At 48.3% G+C, this 24,741-nt stretch overlaps 1 protein-coding gene across 4 annotated transcripts in view; it reads left to right on the forward strand.

The window, feature by feature from the left end:
* Positions 1–24,741, forward strand: part of LOC123769184 (E3 ubiquitin-protein ligase ZNRF1) — a 114,209-nt gene that overhangs the window by 47,206 nt on the left and 42,262 nt on the right. For all 4 annotated transcript variants that reach the window (XM_045760198.2, XM_069310013.1, XM_045760199.2 and 1 more), the window contains 2 exons: positions 9,680–9,918; positions 15,432–15,746. In XM_045760198.2, coding sequence (XP_045616154.1) covers positions 9,783–9,918; positions 15,432–15,746 — 451 coding nt within the window. In that variant the 5' untranslated portion in view covers positions 9,680–9,782. The remainder of the gene's footprint in view (positions 1–9,679; positions 9,919–15,431; positions 15,747–24,741) is intronic.

The following is a 24,741-nucleotide window of genomic DNA, read 5'->3' on the forward strand; positions in this document are numbered from 1 at the left end:
GTATCCTCCCCCGCGATAGCAACCACATGGACTGACGCGTTCAGCATACAGGATATCCTTTCACCACCAAAGATATCTTTCACTCCAAAAAATATATTACCGGCTATTCATGCCCGTGCCACCTCTTGGGGTAGGCTTAATCTTCATCAATCAACCAATTGATCGACGTTTCAGTCTGTCTTAGACCAGTATGATGTATTTACCTAGTTGTATTTACTTAGATGTGCTTGCGGGGGTTGAGGTTTGGCTCTTTGGTCCCGCCTCTCAACTGTCAATCAACTGGTGTACAGGTTCCTGAGCCTACTGGGCTCTATCATGTGGTCTCTATCACCGGGCTCATGATGTGGTGTTGTCCAGAAGGGACCGTACTAACCGTGGTCACTTTATTAGCAGTGGTGTGGATTAAGCGTCTTAAAGACGACTTGAGACAATCGACTTGAGACAATCGACTTGAGAATGGTCCAGGACGGACCGAAACGTCGTCGTCCCTTCAACTTCCTAGTGTGTGGTCTGGTCAACATGCGTCTTAAACTTCCAGACACTTGATTGTTACTTACTGTCAGGCACAAGGCACTACGGGCTCACCATAGCCCGTGCTACTTGGAACTTTTTGTTCCAGGTAGCGAATCTTAAACAACAACAAGAACTGTCAAGCTCTGCAACTTATCTTCCTGTAACGATACAAAAGAGACAAAATAGTTCAAATTTCTACTGGAAGCCAAGGTTAGTAGGGGCGTCGAGACCGGCCTATCTTATCTTGAGGTTATCTTGAGTTGATTTCGGGGCTTTAGTGTCCCCGCGGCCCGGTCTTCGACCAGGCCTCCACTCTCAGGAAGCAGCCCGTGACAGCTGACTAACTCCCAGGTACCTTGATTATCTTGAGGTTATCTTGAGTTGATTTCGGGGCTTTAGTGTCCCCGCGGCCCGGTCTTCGACCAGGCCTCTCAGGAAGCAGCCCGTGACAGTTGACTAACTCCCAGGTACCTTGATTATCTTGAGGTTATCTTGAGTTGATTTCGGGGCTTTAGTGTCCCCGCGGCCCGGTCTTCGACCAAGCCTTCACCCCCAGGAAGCAGCCCGTGACAGCTGACTAACTCCCAGGTACCTATTTTACTGCTAGGTAACAGGGGCATAGGTGAAAGAAACTCTGCCCATCGTTTCTCGCCGGCGCCCGGGATCGAACCCGGGAACCCGGGGCATAAGTAAATTTCTAACATTCTTAGGTGATGTACTCAACAAATCTGGACCAGGATACATGGAGCATTAACGCTGACCGGTACGAAACCTGTGCATCTTTCCGCAATTATGGCGGCTTGTCCGTATATCCGAATCATGTGCGTTTTCCAGCATACAGGAGGGAGCCGGTCGGCCGAGCGGACAGCACGCTGGACTTATGATCCTGCGGTCCTGGGTTCGATCCTAGGCGCCGGCGAGAAACAATGGGCAGAGTTTCTTTCACCCTATGCCCCTGTTACCTAGCAGTAAAATAGGTACCTGGGTGTTAGTCAGCTGTCACGGGCTGCTTCCTGGGGGTGGAGGCCTGGTCTAGGACCGGGCCGCGGGGACACTAAAAGCCCCGAAATCGTATCAAGATAACCTCAAGATACACCTATGTCCTCTCCTCCTCCTTTCTGGAACATTAAAGAAGCTGTCCTTATCCACCTTGTCATTCGCGTCAGTATCTTGTATGTTGTGATCATATCCACTCCAGTATTTGTTCTCTCCAGGGTTGGAAGATCTATAGCTCAGTCTATCCTGATGAAAGGTAGACGAGGACAGGATAGGAACTGTGATTTGATCGATGGAGGGAAGGAATAGTGAAAATGCCGGTGGTGGCGCCCACTAGACCAACCAGCCACCACCACCACCACAAGGTAGGTGTTGGTAGTGGTAATGTTGGTGGTGGAGGTGGTGGTGATGGTGATGGTGCTGGAGGAGGAAGGTGGTCACGCTGGGCTGCCTGGGCGATGGGGTGTGAAGGCTGACGCCATTATCCTCCCCCGTCACCTCTCCTCACACTGTTTTTACTCTCCTAACTTTGTTCTCTATCTTCACCTCCTCACGCCTGCTCTACCTCCATGCCTGGTCCACCCCCCACACATGTCTCTGGTCCACCCCTACGTCTCTGGTCCACCCCTACGTCTCTGGTCCACCCCCAACATGCCTGGTCCACCCCCAACATGCCTGGTCCACCCCGAACATGCCTGGTCCACCCCCAACATGCCTGGTTCACCCAACACGCCTCTGGTCCATCCCCATACATCTCTGGTCCACCCCCAACATGCCTGGTCCACCCCCAACATGCCTGGTCCACCCCCAACATGCCTGGTTCACCCAACACGCCTCTGGTCCATCCCCATACATCTCTGGTCCACCCCCAACATGCCTGGTCCACCCCCAACATGCCTCTGGTCCACCCCCAACATGCCTCTGGTCCACCCCCTACGCCTCTTGGCTGGAAGCGGGCGACCGTTCTGCCCTTGTCTGTTCTCTCACCAGTTTCTGTAAATAATAAAAATGTGATGGAGTTACCTCGTACCTTTACACACAAATCAAATAATAATTAAGAGGAGAAATCGATCGGCCAGTTTGAGGAGATAAGAGGATGGAGGGAAGGAACGGTGCCCAATCACCTGGACCATTGGGGATCGAACGACGAGAAGTCGTGGTGGTTGGTCGAGGCTCGGTCACGTGATATGCGTGGTGGCCATTTTAGGTTAGCACGTCCTCATCATCAAAGGCCAAATGCTCGGTAATCTATCCGCCAAATCCCCCCCCCCCTCCGTCCCCATGTTTATGAATGAAAAACTGTTTACATGCGACTTACAAATGATGACGTTCGAACTTTTTTCGAACAGTGCTTCGCTGACGACCTCTGTTCGAATCGCACCTCTATAAATGCTTCACCCACGACTACGGGCTCACCATAGCCCGTGCTACTTGGAACTTTGTTCCAGGTAGCGAATCTTTAACAACAACATTCACCCACGTACTTACAAATACAAATAATCGCCAAGGAAACCTGAACACCTATAACCTAACCCTTTCGCTGAGCTTTAATGTATAATAACATTACTTTATATATAAGAAGAAACCTATTTTTAAATACAAAATACGTTCAAATGGACGGATGCGTCTTGGGGAGAGAGGGGGAGGGCTGCCACTTTAACGAGCTTGGCCCGAGGACAGGCTGGTTTAAGTATAAAGGAATGTGAATGCAAGGAGGTGGAAGGTATCATCGCTCACCCGTGCTGTCAGCTTGACAGGTCCCGTAACGGGATCTTTATAATGAGTATTGACATGGGTGGCATCTCAATAAATATATGATGATCGTACTAATTGTTTTTGTTAATGCTGATACAAATGATGCAGTTTGCCAGTGGTTGCAGTAACGTTTTCGTGCCTGAGCGCGCGTGCGCACGCCCTGGTGTTGACGCGAACATTTGCCAAGTCATAAGGTGCCGAGGGTCTCATCACCGGGCATTACCTAACCTCAGGTGCACCCTAAACCGAATAATAACAGTAGCATACGCAAGCTTGCCAAATGTAAGGACTGCTGTTCGCAACTTGAACAAGGGGGTCATTTAGGGTTTTAGGATGTTACACAAGAGCCTTCTGGAGACCAGGTCTGGGACATCGAGCGTCAGGTATGAATGACCTGGGGAGAGGAGAGTCTTAGGAGAGAGTGGGGAGAGTGTGTCTGGGGAGAGAGTGAGAGAGAGAGTGGAGAGAGTGAGAGAGAGTGGGGAGAGAGTGGGGAGAGTGTGTCTGGGGAGAGAGTGAGAGAGAGTGGGGAGAGTGTGTCTGGGGAGAGAGTGAGAGAGAGAGTGGGGAGAGTGTGTCTGGGGAGAGAGTGAGAGAGAGTGGGGAGAGTGTGTCTGGGGAGAGAGTGAGAGTGGGGAGAGTGTGTCTGGGGAGAGAGTGAGAGAGTGGGGAGAGAGTGAGAGAGAGAGTGGGGGGAGTGTGTCTGGGGAGAGAGTGAGAGAGAGTGGGGAGAGTGTGTCTGGGGAGAGAGTGAGAGTGGGGAGAGTGTGTCTGGGGAGAGAGTGAGAGAGAGAGAGTGGGGAGAGAGTGAGAGAGAGAGTGGGGAGAGTGTGTCTGGGGAGAGAGTGAGAGAGAGTGGGGAGAGTGTGTCTGGGGAGAGAGTGAGAGAGAGAGTGGGGAGAGTGTGTCTGGGGAGAGAGTGAGAGAGAGAGTGGGGAGAGTGGTACAGAAAACATTAACCAATCAGGAGGTCTAAGATCAGTGGATGTAATGTGTAGTGGCCAAGAACGGACCATTAAGCTGTGTTAAGCGGTCCCTGAGAGAAAATGGTCTGGTCATGTGCTGATGACAGCTTTACGAGGGGGGGAGGGTAGTGCCAGACGGGGGGGGGGGGAGTGCCAGACGGGGGGGGGAGTTAAGCTTAGGCCAAGGGGGTAGTTAGTGCCAGACGGAAGGATGAATTAGTGTCAGGTGGAGGGAGATTTAGTGTGAATTAAGGGAGAATTAAGACACGATAGATGGAGAAATTAGGGTGAGAGGGATCAAATATTGGCAGGCAGGCGAAATAAGGGGGTAAGATCCAGACACGATAGAAACGCGTACATATTGTGCACACTTGTTTCTGTTTAATAAATGTAATCAAAGCCGTCAAAGATTGAGGAAAGATGTACACGTTCGTAAGTGCTTGCGTAAATGCTTTCGTGACTCTGGCCCCTGTATATTAGCAGGTCATTGTGGGGGGAAGAGGTAAAAACTGCTTTGGGAGTGGGAGGAAGCTATGAGTTAGCATGAGGTATGTTGATGAGGTGTTGGTGGGTTGTGGTAGAAGTGACCTGCTCTGGTGACAACATTGATGCAGGTTAGTCACACTGGGCAGAGATAGAGGAACTACTGGAGGGGGTCAAGTGGGTCAAACTAGGCCAGCCATTTGATGGGTTGTGTCAGACAATACAGTAGTGACAGATGGGGGGTTTAAATACTAGGGATGCGTTGTAATATATTACGACTAGATATGGAAGCCCTCCAGAGCCCTACACATATGTACGAGATCCCAATCTTACATATGTATATATGGTGTGATGAACCCCCTCTACTTAAAAAAAGATGAAGTTAAACCAAAGTCCATAAGTGTAGATCACGACTTGTACTGGAGTTGAGAAGACCGACCTATGAGGAAGTGTTGCGGGAGCTGCACCTCTCACCACACTTGAAATATACATTTTTGATTTGCAGGAGAGAAGATAAGACGAATAAAATGTATATTTATTTTATGTATGTGTGGGAAGGGGGCAGCAGGGACAGCCTTGAGTAGGGACACTGTCCCCTGCAGTGTCCCTGGTCACGGACACTGTCCCCTGCAGTGTCCCTGGTCACGGACACTGTCCCCTGTAGTGTCCCTGGTCACGGACACTGTCCCCTGTAGTGTCCCTGCTCACGGACACTGTCCCCTGCAGTGTCCCTGGTCACGGACACTGTCCCCTGTAGTGTCCCTGGTCACGGACACTGTCCCCTGTAGTGTCCCTGCTCGCGGACACTGTCCCCTGCAGTGTCCCTGCTCACGGACACTGTCCCCTGCAGTGTCCCTGGTCGCGGACACTGCAGGGACAGGAAGGGGTTATGAATTATGGAAGGTTTGGTATTCATTACCATGCACCGAGCGGTACATGATGGCACATCTCCCTCATTTGTCGGGATATTTGGGAAGGAGTCAGGGGTTTACGACAAGCCGGGGGGAACGTGGCTAGCCTCCGGATACTGGCTTATACACAGACAACGCTGCTCTCTTCTAAAGCCTTCTGGCAACCCTGGGATGACACGGGGGAGACATCTCCCGTCACGCAGGGTGCAGTCGCACCTCCACAGATCTCCAGTATCAGCTCTTGATACTGGTAATGGCTCAAAAGGGCCACCACTTACGGGCTATTCATGCCCGTGCCACCTTTTAGGTGGCTTAATCTTCATCAATCAATCCTGGGATGTTTAGGCGACCACTCTGGGAGGATAGTTTTTTGTTTTGTTTCGGATAGTGACCACGGAAGCCGGTCGGCCGAGCGGACAGCACACTGGACTTGTGATCCTGGGTTCGATCCCAGGCGCCGGCGAGAAACAATGAGCAGAGTTTCTTTCACCCTATGCCCCTGTTACCTAGCAGTAAAATAGGTACCTGGGTGTTAGCCAGCTGTGACGGGTTGCTTCCTGGGGGTGGAGGCCTGGTCGAGGACCGGGCCGCGGGGACACTAAGGCCCCGAAATCATCTCAAGATAACTCTGGTAGTGCCGTGTTCACTCTGGTAGTGCCGTGTTCACTCTGATAGTGCCGTGTTCACTCTGATAGTGCCGTGACCACTCTGGTAGTGCCGTGTTCACTCTGGTAGTGCCGTGTTCACTCTGGTAGTGCCGTGTTCACTCTGGTAGTGCCGTGACCACTCTGGTAGTGCCGTGACCACTCTGGTAGTGCCGTGACCACTCTGGTAGTGCCGTGTTCACTCTGGTAGTGCCGTGTTCTCTCTGGTAGTGCCGTGTTCACTCTGGTAGTGCCGTGTTCACTCTGGTAGTGCCGTGACCACTCTGGTAGTGCCGTGACCACTCTGGTAGTGCCGTGTTCACTCTGGTAGTGCCGTGTTCTCTCTGGTAGTGCCGTGTTCACTCTGGTAGTTCAGATAGTAACCTTACTGTGGTACAGGAGTGGGGTGGGGATTGCGTGCACTGACAACCTGTACGGCAGTTGAGAGGGACTTGGGGAAATCCTTCCTCTGGTCAAGGGATAGGAGACAAACTAAGGGTGATCCATCCTTTTGGGATAAGCCTCAATGATGCTTGCGGGGGGGGGGGGGGCAGAGCCGTGCCAGTTTATCTCTTTAAATGTACCTGTTTCACTCTCCTTTTGGGAGATAAGAGCCGAGACGTATCTTCTTATCTTGAGTTGATTTCGGGGCTTTAGTGTCCCCGCGGCTCGGTCCTCGACCAGGCCTCCACCCCCCAGGAAGCAGCCCGTGACAGCTGACTAACACCCAGGTACCTATTTACTGCTAGGTAACAGGGAAATCTTGAGGTTATCATGAGATGATTTCGGGACTTTAGTGTCCCCGCGGCCCGGTCCTAGACCAAGCCTCTACCCCCAGGAAGCAGCCCGTGACAGCTGACTAACTCCCAGGTACCCATTTTACTGCTAGGTAACAGGGGCATAGGGTGAAAAAAACTCTGCCCATCGTTTCTCGCCGGCGCCTGGGATCGAACCCGAGACCACAGGATCACGTGTCCAGCGTGCTGTCCGCTCGGCCGGTCGGCCCCAAATCTAAGTCAGAGGTTTACTTTGAACTGGTGACAAATCCTGATCAATTCAAGTCTCGGTTGACTTGAGGATGCTGAACTAAAGCGAAGTAAATATTCCCCTGCTAGATTCAAGTTGAAGTTAAAGTATGTTTATTGATTTAAGCAAGAAATGCATCTCAAAGGGATAGAGTAGCTTAGGCTATTTCTACCCCCCCTGCTGGAGGCGCGGCGGCGGCGGCGGCCTTCACAGAAAACGGAGAGGGATAACTTTGACATTTAGCAACGCTCCAAAGAAAATGGTTGTAGCCAAATGTCCGTCAATAATCCAGAGCGTTATGCGTTCTGGAAGGTGTATCGAGCAGCAGCAGCAGCAACTTATCGCTTATAAGGAACCGTAGGTGTGTGTGTGTGTGTGTGTGTGTGTGTGTGTGTGTGTGTGTGTGTGTGTGTGTGTGTGTGTGTGTGTGTGTGTGTGTGTGTGTGTACTCTTAGATTGTGGTGTCACCTAAGTGTTCTCAACCTAATAGTGATTGTGGGGGGGGGGGGTTCTACAGGGGGGATGGTTGCGGGTACAATCACTCCAACAGGAAATAGCGTTAGTGAGACAGGACGCCAGGCTGGTCCCGGATGTGATGAGAGAGAGAGAGAGAGAGAGAGAGAGAGAGAGAGAGAGAGAGAGAGAGAGAGAGAGAGAGAGAGAGAGAGAGAGAGAGAGAGGTGGAGAGAGGTGGAGAGATAGTGCGACCAACCCTCACAATACAGCGGTGCGTGAACTACTTCCCAGCGCCACGTTCGTGAGTGACTCACTATCACACATGTCCTGGATTATCATAATCCAAATTCACCATTTTTTCTCTCTCTCGGAATTTTGACGTCATTTGCAGCATATAATAATGACCCGTCACGCCACCTGAAGGAGGACCGTAGAGGCTATATATGCAGCTGTAGAGTGTGGTGGGGTCGACCTTGCTGAGACGGCCTCCTGGAGGGCGCCACGTTGCTAGCTCTCAGTACCCTAAGACGTGTTGGAGGCCACACGACTCGGCCGTATATGTTTATATGATAAATAACAGGGATTTGCCAGAGCTGCTGCTGAACTGATTTTGGTCACTGGGACTGCCACCATTGGTTGGTGCCTTCACAGTCACTGTCGCCTTGGTTGGACCGGGGAGCCGGTCGGCCGAGTGGACAGCACGCTGGACTTGTGATCCTGTGGTCCCGGGTTCAATCCCGGGCGCCGGCGAGAAACAATGGGCAGAGTTTCTTTCACCCTATGCCCCTGTTACTTAGCAGCAAAATAGGTAGCTGGGTGTTAGTCAGCTGTCACGGGTTGCTTCCTGGGGGTGGAGGCCTGGTCGAGGACCGGGCCGTGGGGACACTAAAGCCCCGAAATCATCTCAAGATAACCTCAAGATAAGATGGCTGCTGATTCCCTACCTTCTCAGTCACTCATCACATGTAGACTATACCTGGGTTATACCTGGATGGGGTTCCAGGAGTTCTTCTACTCCCCAAGCTCGGTCCGAGGCCAGGCTTGACTTGTGAGAGCTTAGGCCAACAGGCTGTTGCTTGGAGCGGCCCGCAGGTTCACATATCCACCACAGCCTGCTCGGTCAGGAACTCCTTACAGAAAACTGTTGGATCAGCCTGGATTGTTATACCATATAAAAGATGGGGGTACCCATCTATTATATGGTATAATAGATTGGTTACCCCTCATCTAGTATACCGTTATGTATTATGAATAATGTAGCAAGATAGCGTTGTCTGTTATGATGTATGTATTCACATGGTATGTATACACATTATGCATAGTTACGTGACTTATATTTGAAGATTGTTATGTCCTATATTACTCGCATGTCCTATATTACTCGCATGTCCTATATTACTCGCATGTCCTATATTACTCGCATGTCCTATATTACTCGCATGTCCTATATTACTCGCATGTCCTATATTACTCGCATGTCCTATATTACTCGCATGTCCTATATTACTCGCATGTCCTATATTACTCGCATGTCCTATATTACTCGCATGTCCTATATTACTCGCATGTCCTATATTACTCGCATGTCCTATATTACTCGCATGTCCTATATTACTCGCATGTCCTATATTACTCGCATGTCCTATATTACTCGCATATCCTATATTACTCGAATGTCCTATATTACTCGCATGTCCTATATTACTCGCATGTCCTATATTACTCGCATGTCCTATATTACTCGCATGTCCTATATTACTCGCATATCCCTAGATATATATAGTGTTTTCCGCGGAGCTCGCATAGCGTGGCCCTTCCCCTCTCACACCCAGAACCCAAAGCCTGTAGTACCCGGTTGTTTAAATGTTTGGTTGGTGTTTAGGTGATAAGTGTTGATCACTGTTGCAACTTTGCATTGTTTGTGTTTCAGGAGTTGCGTTGTGAATGCCGCGGTGTGACTGGTACACCGTGATGGTGGAGGCGCGGCTACGGGGCGTGGGCGGCTGGGTGGGCGACTGGGTTTGGGTGTAGAGATGGGCGGCAAGGCCAGCACGGCAGGTGGGGGCGGGGCAGGGGCGGGCTTCGCTGGCGGGGGGCCCTCCGATGCTGCCGTCGCCGCCGCTGCCGCCGCCGCTGCCACCCGCTCCAGAGCTCTCTCCACTAGTGCAGGTATGTGTACACTTCTTCCTCCACTACTCCTTCCCTCTTCCTTCTCCTGCTGCTCCTCCTCACCACCACCTCCTCCTCCTGCTCCTCACCTCCGCCTCCTCCTCCTCCTCCTCCTTCTCACCGCCTCCTGATTCATTGATTGATTGATTAAGCCACCCAAAAGGTGGCACGGGCATGAATAGCCCGTAAGTGGTGGCCCTTTTGAGCCATTACCAGTATCAAGAGCTGTACTGGAGATCTGTGGAGGTGCGACTGCACCCTGCGTGACGGGAGATGTCTCCCGTGGCCTCCTGATTGATAAAGATATAGCCACCCAAGAGGTGGCACGGGCATGAATAGCCCGTAAGCCGTCTCCTACCACATCTTCTCTTATATTCTGGCGGTTCCCTCACATCTCTTTAGCAACTTTGGTTAATGGACAAAAAATCGGTGTTTCGTGTTTCTTTCACTGGGCCTAAGACCAAGCGGCTGTTGTGTGTGTGTGTGATTTGGGATTAATAATTAATAATGTGGTCTTCTTTGATTACTTCCTGTTGGTGCCATGAACTCTCCTTTCTCAAGAAACTCTTTTTATCTGTGGTGTGAAAAGATCTATATAAACATTTCTCCTTCTCGCTCTGGTTGTGGCATATAAAATTAGAAAACCTGCTCCCAGTACCTCCCAATAAATCCACACACACACACATTATATATATATATATATATATATATATATATATATATATATATATATATGTATATATATATATATATATATATATATATATATATATATATATATATATATATATATATATATATATATATATACCTTGGCCCCAGAGCCCTGAAGAGCCTCCCCTTGGGAAGCAGCGTGGCATCTGAAGTCCCTCCTGGAGAGTTATGTTTGTGAGGAAACAGCTCTCGCCAACCACGGGCTCACCATAGCCCGTGCTACTTGGAACTTTTTGTTCCAAGTAGCAAATCTTAAACAACAACAACAACATCATCTCGCCAAGTCTTCAGCTTGGCGTTCTTGTGAGATTTATATGGAACCTTGGAGAGAGCGGGGGCCACTGTGTGTGTGATCACCAGGTACCGGATATGTGGTGTTCAACATACACCAGGATGATGGTGCCCCTGTAATGGGGGAACTTGGGTGGGTGAGGATGACGAGGGAGGGGGTGTGGTAGGGGGTTGGGGGTTGGAGTGGTGCTCTTCCTTGCTTTACTTAGGCTAATTGCTGCTTCGCAAGTTATGGGGGGAGGTCCTGCTTATGTAAACATATTGGGGTTACACCTCGCCCCGTGTTAAGTAGTTGCTATATTCACGGCTCCTGTGTGTGCCTGGTTCACGGTGCCCGCGCCTCTGTCTCCCTGTATCAAGGAGTACCTGTGCTTGTAGTCCAAGGAGTACCTATGCTTGTAGTCCAAGGAGTACCTGTGCTTGTAGTCCAAGGAGTACCTGTGCTTGTAGTCCAAGGAGTACCTATGCTTGTAGTCCAAGGAGTACCTGTGCTTGTAGTCCAAGGAGTACCTGTGCTTGTAGTCCAAGGAGTACCTGTGCTTGTACTCTGCTAATTGTGCTTGCGGAAATTGATGTTCATTTGAAACTATGGAGTCTGCTGCCACCACATTACTCTTTAAGGCATTTCATTATCAACTATTTTGACACTGAAAACATTCTAATATATCTTTGGCTCATTTACTCATTCTCCGCCTTCCACCTTTCCGTCTTTATCTGCCCTATCAGTTCCCACCAATTGAGGATGTTGTATATGGTGATCATGGCTCCCTTAACTTATGTACTTAAGTTGTGGTTCATTCCTGCACTATAGAGTGAGGCCAGCGTAATGCTAGTGCTCCGGTAGGGAGCCGGTCGGCCGAGCGGACAGCACACTGAACTTGTGATCCTGTGGTCCTGGGTTCGATCCCAGGCGCCGGCGAGAAACAATGGGCAGAGTTTCTTTCACCCTATGCCCCTGTTACCTAGCAGTAAAATAGGTACCTGGGTGTTAGTCAGCTGTCACGGGCTGCTTCCTGGGGGTGGAGGCCTGGTCGAGGACCGGGCCGCGGGGACATTAAAAGCCCCGAAATCATCTCAAGATAACCTCAAGATAACCTCCCTCTTTTAGTATTCATGGTGAGAGTCTGTCTAGATCAATGGCCTTTGTTACGTCCAGTTCCAGCATATGTTTCCTTACCTCGCCTTGGGCTGGACGGTAGAGCGACGGTCTTGCTTCATGCAGGTCGGCGTTCAATATCAATCAATATGAAAGACTCTCAGGTCCTCATCATAATTTATGGATTTCGTGACTTAATAGGCTTGTACAGGTGTTAAAGACTTAACACCAGTACACACAGGTGTTAAAGACTTACCACCAGTAAACACAGGTGTTGAAGACAACTGTGTGAGTAGCAGTATCTTCTTGGAGTAGTTTCACGCAAGCACAAAGAGAAACAATTAACAACAGTTTATTCAAGAGGTAATTTGCTAGCACACAGGAGGCATGAATACTCGAGATGGGTGTTAAATAACACTAACTGAAAGCTAGCTCATCAGTTAGACAACCAGTCGTTAACTGGGCTTCCTAATCACGTGTGATATGTAAAATTGGGCACAGGTGCTCAATTGGATGCTCAGGTAATCACATGTACATGATCAATCAATCAAATTGCACAGTCAATGTGATAAGCAAGTGTCATGCTCAGAGTATCACACAAAGACCAATGTTTTTTTGGACGTGGGAGGAACATTATTTCAGCATAGGAGCGACGTTATTTCAACATAGGAACAACATACGGGGAGCCGGTCGGCCGAGCGGACAGCACGCTGAACTTGTGATCCTGTGGTCCTGGGTTCGATCCCAGGCGCCGGCGAGAAACAATGGGCAGAGTTTCTTTCACCCTATGCCCCTGTTACCTAGCAGTAAAATAGGTACCTGGGTGTTAGTCAGCTGTCACGGGCTGCTTCCTGGGGGTGGAGGCCTGGTCGAGGACCGGGCCGCGGGGACACTAAAAGCCCCGAAATCATCTCAAGATAACATTATTTCAATATAGGAGCAACGTTGATCGAATTGTTGCAATAACACTGTAGAGATTTTTTTTACAAAGGTTGGGAATTAATTTTCCCCCAGTGGACACAACATCCAAAGGTCAACTACATCAATGTCGAATCAACGCTATTTTTGGCTAATGTTCCCACTGGGTTGATGATCGATGCCACTAGACAATTCCCACATCCTGGCGGGGACAGATATATCTCTCTCTCTCCCCCTGCAGCAGGAAAGGAGTAGGCATTAGTGGTAATGTCTTGGTATTAAGGGCCCCCATCCCCCCCTGACGCCTCTTCCTTAGTGGGTCAATGGCCCATCCCCCCATTCCCAGCTTCGGTAGCACTCCCTCCCATCACGCCTCGCCTGGTTTTGAATACCTTGGTAGAGTTTAAATGAGGGAAAAGATGAGTACTTACAATGCTCAGAGTTATCCAGTGGTTGTCCGTTGCGGTCAGTGGTTGGCCTATACCTTGCAGTCACCTTGCGGTGATTCCGTGGATCAACGTCCCCGCGGTCCGGTCTCTGACCGGGCCTCCTGGTTGGTCAACTAGGCTCTTAAAACGCAGCTTCTCGCAGCCTGACATATAGATCACAGTCCTGTTGATCAGGTATTCTCTAGAGTTGTTCATCAAGTTCTCTTCTGAATTCCACGAGAACTCGGCTAGTTCTGCCCATCACGCTTAAGAAGGAGCATGTAGAAAAGGCTTTGGCCGCCCCCTTGATGTCGATAAAAGTTCTCTCTCAGCGTACCTATTGGATCTCTGCTTAACAGAAGAGATATTTTGCACATCCTGTCATACATCCTGTCAGTTCTGTGTTGCATCCTGAGGGTCAGTTGTTGCCCTGGGGATGGAGGGGGGACCTAGATGAGCCTAAGTACAGGCTTCCTGTCCCGGAGAACGGAAATTGTGCCAGTGGAATTCGCTCGAGCTGTCCTGGTGATCAAAAGTATATTGGTTGACTTACTTGGAAACTACATGAAACAGTTTCATCAAGGAGTTGATATTGTGGTTGGGTGTGTTTACCTGATGTTACACACACACACACACACACACACACACACACACACACACACACACACACACACACACACACACACACACACGCGTACAGATATTTACTTCATGTGATCTCTGATGAAGTAATGGTCTTATGAATGGCACACCCACCATGCAGCTGTTGATGGCTGATCGTTAGGTATTGTAGTTGCCGTGTTCTGGCTGGTCACAGACTTGGCCCAAGTGGGCACCTCTCCCATCCTTCTATCCCTTATCCTTCCCCTTTCCATTCCTTTTCCACCCCTCCCCGTCTATATATATTTTTGAATACAATTTTGGTATTTATCTTTTTGCATTTAAAAATGTGTAGAATTTGTTTGTATTTGATTTAAATTCACCTGATAACTGGATATTTATATGAAAGGTTGTGAAGTTTACGCAAGGGAATCACAATGATGTGACATAGCAATGAGAAAATCAATGGGAATAATTCAGGGGGACTCGGGTCTGCGACCTGGTTTCAGTGGGTTCAGGCACGCAGACTGGGGAGTATTCAGGTCACAACAGCTTTCCCCCCCCCCCACCCACCGCATTGTTCCAACTGAGGTTCTCACTGATATATCGCGTTAGCAACGATTTCCTTGTGTATCTGTAGGGAGGGTATTGAGAACTTTACCCACCGCCAGCCCTGGAAACACAAACCGAAACTGTCTCTATTTTCCGCTTGTTACAACTTGTAATAAAGTTGTTACATCTTGGCTTAACGTGTTTATGACGTATTAGAACGTTGTTACAACTTGCTATATTGGTTGTTATAACTGGTTAGGAGGTGTTAAATCTTGTTCGAACGTTGTACCAACGTCGTAGTTTCGGTGTGTGTTTGGCGGGAGAGTGCACGCGGGGAATTTGTGAAAATTTGATTTGGTATCAGCTCGGGAGGCCTCAGGGTCCCTAGTGGATTCAGTAGGATTCCAGGTTAACTCGTGGGAATCCTTAACATACCTTAACCTAGTGGGTTGAGACGTGCGGCTGGGGGTACCCAGATCTTCAACTACGGGCTCACCATAGCCCGTGCTACTTGGAACTTTTTGTTCCGAGTAGCGAATCTTTAATAACAAACAATTCAGGTCCCTAGTTCAGATCCCTGCATTGCTCCAGTTGGTTTTCTCAATGCGAGTTGATGAGGTAATCTAAATTACATTCTGTTAAGTGGGTTTCCCTCGTAATGCTGCTAGTTCAAATGAAACTAGGAGTGACACTAGTACAGTTGTGGATAGTTAGAGCACTAGTGTCTGAATTATATATATATAAGAACATAGAAACAGTATTAGAGGGAGACCTAAATATCCCCTATAATGTGTTGTGTGCGCCTTTCTCCGAGGCTAAAGGTCCCCTTCTTCCAGGCAGAGGTTATATATATATATGTATTTTGTATGTATATACATGTTGAAGTTGACTTGTGTGTGTGTGTGTGTGTACAGGAACAGCGGAGAGTGAAGGGAACGGGTCGGCGGTTGGTCTGCTGCGGTCGGCCAGCCAAGGTGGCGGCGGCGGCGCCTCGCGGGACCGCGCGGGTGACCGCGGTCGGGCCCGCTCTCTCTCCAGTGTGCCGGACGCCAGTGGCACCGCTCCCCCTCTGACTATCCCAGCACTCCTCTCGCGGGCGGCAGCGGGCGGCAGCGAGACGGATGGCAGCTCGCCCGAGGAGTACCTGCTGGATGGGCCACTGACTTCTCTAGGTCTGGGCCGGGTCTTCGCTGCGCACTCCCTCCCAGCCCACCTCTGGTCCTTCAATGGTGAGTACACACACACCCACATCTTACTCATCACTGCTACTTATATGTCGTATCTCTCTCTGTCTCTCTCTCTCTCTCTCTCTCTCTCTCTCTCTCTCTCTCTCTCTCTCTCTCTCTCTCTCTCTCTCTCTCTCTAGCATTAGAAAACTACCAAGCAAGCCTTACAGATATTGCAGGAACAAAGGTGGAAGAAGTCTTCGAGAAGCATTTAGATAGGTTCTTGCAAGATGTGCCGGACTAACCAGGTTGTAGTGGATATGTGGGGCCTGCAAGCCGCTCCAAGCAACAGCCTGTTGGACCAAGTTATAACAACTCAAACCTAAGGCCTAAGGCTTGGCTCGAGGAGTAGAACAACTCTCGAAACCCTCTTCAGGTATGCTCTAGGTGGATGGTGGGTAAGGAAGAGTGTGCATAAAGTGAGTAGTGGGTAAGGAAGAGTGTGGGTAAAGTGAGTAGAGGGTAAGAAAGCGTGGGTTAAGTGAATAGTGGGTAAGGAAGAGTGTGGGTAAGTGAGTAGAGGGTAAGGAAGAGTGTGGGTAAAGTGAGTAGAGGGTAAGAAAGTGTGGGTAAAGTGAATAGTGGGTAAGGAAGAGTGTGGGTAAGTGAGTAGAGGGTAAGAAAGTGTGGGTAAAGTGAATAGTGGGTAAGGAAGAGTGTGGGTAAGTGAGTAGAGGGTAAGGAAGAGTGTGGGTAAAGTGAGTAGAGGGTAAGAAAGTGTGGGTAAAGTGAATAGTGGGTAAGAGTGTGGGTAAGTGAGTAATGAGTAAGCCTGGACGCAAGGGGGAAAAATAAGCAGCAATTTTTACAGAATTGTGGCCATTAAAGGGGCGAAGTGCACTCTTATAGAGCTTACGGGAGTGGCCAGTCTGAAGACTTAAGCCTTATGGCAGTAATAAGGCTTCCCGGTAAGGTTTAATGGCTGCCCGCTATAAGGCTCCTTAATTGTTTGGAACCTACTCATTATGGCCGCCATATTACGCCTCAATCACCCTCCATCAACTCAGTAATTGGATTTTCACAAACTGTTGCCAGGTAGTTCCACCAGGGCCTCGTAGCCTGGTGGATAGCGCGCAGGACTCGTAATTCTGTGGCGCGGGTTCGATTCCTACACGAGGCAAAAACAAATGGGCAAAGTTTCTTTCACCCTGAATGCCCCTGTTACATAGTAGTAAATAGGTACCTGGGAGTTAGTCAGCTGTCACGGGCTGCTTCCTGGGGGTGGAGGCCTGGTCGAGGACCGGGCCGCGGGGACACTAAAAGCCCCGAAATCATCTCAAGATAACCTCAAGAAGGTAGAATGTTTAGAATATACTCTTCACAATCCATCGATCTCACTTCTGTTATGTTACTCCATCATTTGTTATCTTGAGGTTATCTTGAGATGATTTCGGGGCTTAGCGTCCCCGCGGCCCGGTCCTCGACCAGGCCTCCTTTTTGTTACACCCCCCCCAGGAAGCAGCCCGTAGCAGCTGTCCAACCCCCAGGTACATATTTACTACTAGGTAAACAGGGGCATCAGGGTAAAAGAAACTGTGCCCATTTGTTTCCGCCTCCACCGGGGATCGAACCCGGAACCTTAAGACTACCAACCCTGAGCTCTGTCCGCTCAGCCGTCAGGCCCCACAAATCAACAACCCAGTTTCCAAACCTGAGAATGTAAGATATTTTAATCCCTCTTTAAGAGGACAGTCTTATCCCTGGGATTAACTTTGCCAGCCTTCTCCGTGCAAGTGAATTTATATCCATTCTAACTACGGAGATCAAAACTTAACTGAATATTCTAAATGGGATCTTAACAGTGGCAAGATCAAGCTGAAGAATAATGTTGGATTGTGTTGCTGCTAATACAGCTAGAAATTAATTCCAGTCTTCTCTACGCCTTTTTCTGTAATTCTGTGCGTTATTCACGAGATCCTAGATCTTTTTCACGAGGCCTAGCTCTTTTTCAAGAGGCCTAGATCTTTTTCACGAGGTCTAGATCTTTTTCAAGAGGTCTAGATCTTTTTCACGAGGTCTAGATATTTTTCACGAGGCCTAGATCTTTTTCACGAGGTCTAGATATTTTTCACGAGGTCTAGATATTTTTCACGAGGCCTAGATCTTTTTCACGAGGCCTAGATCTTTTTCACGAGGTCTAGATTCTTTTCACGAGGTCTAGATGTTTTTCACGAGGCCTAGATCTTTTTCACGAGGCCTAGATCTTTTTCACGAGGTCTAGATTCTTTTCACGAGGCCTAGATCTTTTTCACGAGGCCTAGATCTTTTTCACGAGATCCTAGATCTTTTTCACGAGATCCTAGATCTTTTTCACGAGGCCTAGATCTTTTTCACGAGGCCTAGATCTTTTTCACGAGGTCTAGATTCTTTTCACGAGGCCTAGATCTTTTTCACGAGGCCTAGATCTTTTTCACGAGATCCTAGATCTTTTTCACGAGATCCTAGATCTTTTTCACGAGGCCTAGATCTTTTTCACGAGGCCTAGATCTTCGCACTATCAACACAAGGTCAGCGGATATCTCCTGGGAACTCCTTACCTGCCTTCAAGATCCCACATATTTCATCATTAAATTCCATTCTGCCAATCTTTTGTCCAGTTTGAAAAGCCAATCTAGATCGCCTTGTAGCAATTTTGTGTCTTCTGAATTTATTTCCCGGGCTATTTTTACATCGTCGGCAAATGGTGTTTTTCAATCCCGTGTCTAGTTGTCTAGGTAGTTTTATATATATATATATATATATATATATATATATATATATATATATATATATATATATATATATATATATATATATATATATATATGCAATTGACGATCACAAAACACTGATCATTTTATGCGGAAAATCCACAGAGAAATATGAAATGAGGTGAACGTTTCGGCTTTGTTAAAGCCTTTGTCAACACCAGACTGACTCATCAGTCAGTCATCAGACAGACTCATTGAGTCAGTCTGGTGTTGACAAAGGCTTTAACAAAGCCGAAACGTTCACCTCATTTCATATTTCTCTGTGGATTTTCCGCATAAAATGATCAGTGTTTTGTGATCGTCAATTGCATATATATATATATATATATATATATATATATATATATATATATATATATATATATATATATATATATATATATATATAATGTACACATATGGTAAACAAGAGAGGCCCCAGGACAGCCCTGAGGCACTCCACTTAAAACAGTCTCCTTCTCAGATTTACCTCCATGTATGATATCCCTCTTGTCTTTTTTTCTTTTAATAATCCAAGGTCTAATCCAACTTAGGATGCCGCCTTCCCCCCCCCCCACACACACACAACACAATGGGTTTATAATTTTTTATTAAGTCCCTCGTGAGGCTTAATATCAGAGGTCTTATTAAAGTCAAGATCCAGACATTTTCAATCCTTCCTGCTGTCAATTGCTTGAAATATACTGGAAAAGAATGTAAGTTGATTTGTTAATAACATGAGCAAGGCTTAGTAAAATCATGTTGTGAATTGTTTGTTAATTGATTATCAGTTCAAGCCACTTTCTCTGTCACAGACGTAAAGTTAATTGGACGATTGATCGATGCAAGTGATCTATTTCCCTTTTATTTGATGGTGCTACATAGCCTTCCCGGTTTGGTGCCTTCTTTTGATAATTACTTACTATTTCTCTTCTTAAAAACCGGCACCACATTAGCAACCGTCCACGACTCCAGTATTCTGTTCGACTCTAATGATTTATTAAATATGGCGGGCAAGAGCTCCCTAAGCTGCTTACATTTTTTAAGCACCTTGGGAAATACTTCGTCTGGCGCTGTGGAAGTGTTTGGTCTTAATTGATATATTTAATAACTTCCTCCATGGTAACAACTAGTTAACCTGTCCTCTTCACTACCGATAATTATACATTTAATATAGGCATATTGTTAAGATTGGTAAATACAGACACAAAGTATGCATTTAAAATACTACACTTAAGGGGTCTCTTGAAAACAATTCATACAACCAACAAAAATGTTGCTAGAATATGCAGCACCGGCCTGGAACCCGCAGCTCGTGCAGCCCAAAGTGAATATATATTTTTTATAAATTGAACATTTAAAAAGTGAAGAGTTTATAAGAAGACAATTGCCAGAACTGAGAGGGTTAAGTTACGAGGACAGGGTAAGAGTATAAGAGTAACAGGTATATGTGAATCCTAGAAGTGAGAAGAAACACGGGATATGACTATGGCTGTTTGTAAGGACCACTTCACCCCCTAGGTCACTCCACCCAGAGACACTCCACCCAGGAAACATTCCACCCAGAGTCACTCCACCCAGGAAACATTCCACCCAGGAAACATTCCACCCAGAGACACTCCACCCAGAGACACTCCACCCAGAGACACTCCACCCAGGAAACATTCCACCCAGAGACACTCCACCCAGGAAACATTCCACCCAGAGTCACTCCACCCAGGAAACATTCCACCCAGAGACACTCCACCCAGGAAACATTCCACCCAGAGTCACTCCACCCAGGAAACATTCCACCCAGAGACACTCCACCCAGGAAACATTCCACCCAGAGTCACTCCACCCAGGAAACATTCCACCCAGAGACACTCCTCCAGGCGTCCCCTCCACCGGCCACCACTCTCCTCCAGTTATTGACCATTCCCGCTGGCACTGGCAAAACTTGTGGCTCTTGCAGCTGGTAATAGAGTCCGAGCAATAAACAACACATACACTATACCATTGGTTGAGGAGGGAAGGTTGTCGTAATGTGGGTGTGAACGCTGCTGGGTGGGTGAGTGGATGACCGCCTCTTTCCTTACTTGGGTGTGTGTTAACCTCTTTCACCTAGTTGATATATAATTTATAAATTTTTTGGGGACAAATTGGGCATTCATCCGGTGGGAAGGTGGTTGATTTGGTACGTCCTCATATTATACTCTTTTCATTGGTGGCAAACCCTACCTACCAATGTTGGGCACGTACCCAACAGCAACTCCTGTTAAAAAAAAAAAATGGGAGGGAATAGGCTGAAATGTAAAGGAAGGAAGAGGGTGGTTATCTTGAGGTTATCTTGAGATGATTTCGGGGCTTTTTAGTGTCCCCGCGGCCCGGTCCTCGACCAGGCCTCCACCCCCAGGAAGCAGCCCGTGACAGCTGACTAACTCCCAGGTACCTATTTACTGCTAGGTAACAGGGGCATTCAGGGTGAAAGAAACTTTGCCCATTTGTTTCTGCCTCGTGCGGGAATCGAACCCGCGCCACAGAATTACGAGTCCTGCGCGCTATCCACCAGGCTACGAGGCCCAGGTGGTGAATAATGTCTGTGTAGAAAAGTGGGCTGTGAGGCTTTGTAGTGTGACTGACGGCCGCAGCGTGGCGTTCGTTTGTTGTCAATCCCATGACTGGGAAAACAAAAGCCAAGGAGAGGGAGAGGGGGGGGGGGTACATTCAGCCCTGTGCTGTGGCTACCCCTAACCCATCAACAACAACAAAAGCCATGCCAGTTTCTTGTTCCATGCAGATTCCTAGTTATTCTATGTAAGCCGTCTTCTGAAACTGCTATTTTTGCAATATCCAACCCAAGCGTCAAGTAACAATATATCCAGGGAGGGGGGGGGGGGGAAGCATGTGTATATATATATATCGATATATACACTGGGCCCCGCTTCTCGGTATGTATATATACACTTAAAGACTTCACTTTAGTCCTGGACAATGTACAGGACTAAAGTATACTTGCTGCTGCCTTGGTACTAACCCTGCAGGGTGTAATAGGCCTTAAGTAGACCAAGTAGTCAGTCATGACAAACATTAAAGGGGTTAACATTTAAAACAGGTGTTAAATATAGATCACATTTGTTGGATTACTTGTGCGTGGCGGTGTAGCTGGCCTGGATGGTGGAGTGGGGGGAGGGGGGGGTGTTATATACCAGCCAGATGGCTCTGTATATCCTCCTATAGCGTGAGTTATCATGGTAAGGTGCCTCCATGTAGTAGAGGTTTTCATGGTAAGGTGCCTCCATATAGTAGAGGTTTTCATGGTAAGGTGCCTCCATATAGTAGAGGTTTTCATGGTAAGGTGCCTCCATGTAGTAGAGGTTTTCATGGTAAGGTGCCTCCATGTAGTAGAGGTTTCCATGGAAGGATGTCTCCATGTAGTAGAGGTTTCCATGGAAGGATGCCTCCATGTAGTAGAGGTTTCCATGGAAGGATGTCTCCATGTAGTAGAGGTTTCCATGGAAGGATGTCTCCATGTAGTAGAGGTTTCCATGGAAGGATGTCTCCATGTAGTAGAGGTTGCCATGGAAGGATGCCTCCATGTAGTAGAGGTTTTCATGGTAAGGTGCCTCCATGTAGTAGAGGTTTTCATGGCAGGATGTCCCCCTCCCGTGCTGTAGGGTGAGGTTTCCATGGAAGGATGTCTCCATGTAGTAGGGTGAGGTTTCCATGGCAGGATGTCTCCATGTAGTAGGGTGAGGTTATCATGGTAGTTAGGGTGTTGATGGAGTCTGGCAGTAACGAGGGTGGAGGCGGATCGATCTGCGAGGTGGGTGAGCCAGCCAGCCAGCCAGCCAGCCGGCGGTGTGGTGGAGGAGTCACAGCAGAAGGATGAGGTGCAGCCAGGTGGTGGTGTTGCGGCGGGTGAGGTGATGGTGGATGACTCTGCAGCCCTGCCACCCACCCACTCTGCCTCTTCACCCCCATGGGTGACACGGAATATGTGTGGCAACTATCTTGGATGACATACTTTTCAAGACTGAATCTTGACGCCTCAGAGGTTGGACCGAGCTGCGAGGACTTTGAGTTCTGGGCGAGATAGTTTGGATGGCACTGGGCCTGAGTGACACTGGGCCTGGGTGACACTGGGCCTGGGTGACACTGGGCCTGGGTGACACTGGGCCTGGGTGACACTGGGCCTGGGTGACACTGGCCCTGGATGACACTGGGCCTGGGTGACACTGGCCCTGGGTGACACTGGGCCTGGGTGACACTGGGCGACACTGAACCTCATCCAGGCGAGAAGGGCCTAGAGGACGCAGTTCAGATGAAGTTACCAGGGAGTCGTCCTTGAAGAGCAGCAACTGTTGTTAAGGGGGGGGGGGGACGGCGGCCAATGACCTGCTGGGCAGTGAGACATGTATCCATCTTGCCCTCACTGTAATAACTGCTTAGGTAACTATGGCTACGGCCGACGCTCCCAGCCACACAGGCGTAAGCGCCGGCAGGAGATTCAACCCCCTTGACAGTTTCAGGTACCCGTGAATCCAACCCGTTCGCTATTTGCCACTCCGTAAAAATTACAGCGTTTTTTTGGTAACCAAAAACGTTCACAAACCCCAATCCTAATCTATCAATGGTGAAGTGGTCTATTCCGTGCACAAATGCGACGTAGTTGGCATCGGTAAATGTTTTCTCCCTTCGGAAAGAACGTTGCCGTGGTGATCCCTGCGCTTGTAAGTCACCTCTGCATGTTATATATACATATTTTTTTCCCCTATGTATAGTGAGTATCGTGGTACTTATTGACAGCTGGGCTGGTTACCGAGGGTTGTTGTAGGGCTGTGAACGTTCACACTCATACACTCAGCAAGTTGGCCACATACACTTGACCACACTGTCACACTCAGCGAGCCGGCCACACTTGGCCACACTGGCACACTCAGGAGAGGGCAGCGAGAGAGAGAGAGAGAGAGAGAGAGAGAGAGAGAGAGAGAGAGAGAGAGAGAGAGAGAGAGAGAGAGAGAGAGAGCGAGAGAGAGAGAGAGAGAGAGAGAGAGAGAGCGAGAGAGCGAGACAGAGAGAGAGAGAGAGAGAGAGAGAGAGAGACAGAGACAGAGACAGAGACAGAGACAGAGACAGAGAGACAGAGAGAGAGAGAGAGAGAGAGAGAGAGAGAGAGAGAGAGACAGAGACAGAGACAGAGACAGAGAGACAGAGAGAGACAGAGAGAGACAGAGAGAGACAGAGAGAGAGAGAGGGAGAGAGAGAGACAGAGAGACAGAGAGACAGAGAGAGAGAGAGAGAGAAAGAGAGAGAGAGAGAGAGAGAGAGAGGGGCCAGCAGGGCTTCTCATGACTTGTAATATTGATCAGTGCTGCTTCAATTGCCTTTCTACCTGCAGGCTGGAGGGAGGGTGGAGGGGCCCTCGTCTCCCGTGATTTCTTTCTCCTGACGTTTCTTTACCCCTGACTGAGTTTCTTTGTCCTGGTTGATTGAAGCAACGATGCTCAACCACTTGATCCATCAGGGGCTCACAACCCGCGGCCCTGCAGGAAGCAAGGACGGCCCTGTGCCTAATTTAACCTAACCTACTTCGGTTTATATATATTCGAAATCTAACCGCACACCTAATCTTAGCTATACCCGTGTGTTAAACCGGTTTATCTTTGGGGTTTTATTGAACACTTGTAACCTACACAGTCGTCTGGGAAATATATGACTTATTGACACGATAATTGTGGTTGAGCGGTTGTATGATTTTGGAGGTTGAACCTCTGCCATACTGATAATTGTTGTGAATGGTTATGTATGTTTTTGGAGGAAGGAAGGAAGGTCTAATAATAATTGCAAGAATGTAATAACACCGATATTGTGTACTCTAACAACCCAGTGTACCTTCTTGTAAATAAAGCCAGTGGATGGTATTTAAACGTGGGTTGTTGTGCCCGTAGAGTTTCTCGGCTTGGCTCATCTGCTCTGTAGTCGACGTGTGTTTATACTTGGCTGGCTACTTGTTCATTGCCTTCAACGTTACTATAGACGCAGTTGTGTGTCTTTCTTAGTGTATCAGGTAACATGTCCAGTCAATATGGGAATCAATCCATATGTTGGGTAAAGCGACTGCTTCTCATACGATCTTTATTATGCTAGTCTCTGTCTTTGGATTATCAAAGGTTTATTCATGGTTGTAACTTCTTGGAAGGGAGTGTCGAGTGTAGGATAGAGTAAAGAAGCTGTGAGAAGGTGTGTGGTGGTCTCGGCCACCAAGCTGGGCTTCATCTGATAGCCAT

Source organism: Procambarus clarkii, chromosome 66 (genome assembly GCF_040958095.1).
Source record: "Procambarus clarkii isolate CNS0578487 chromosome 66, FALCON_Pclarkii_2.0, whole genome shotgun sequence".
Lineage (NCBI taxonomy): Eukaryota > Metazoa > Arthropoda > Malacostraca > Decapoda > Cambaridae > Procambarus > Procambarus clarkii.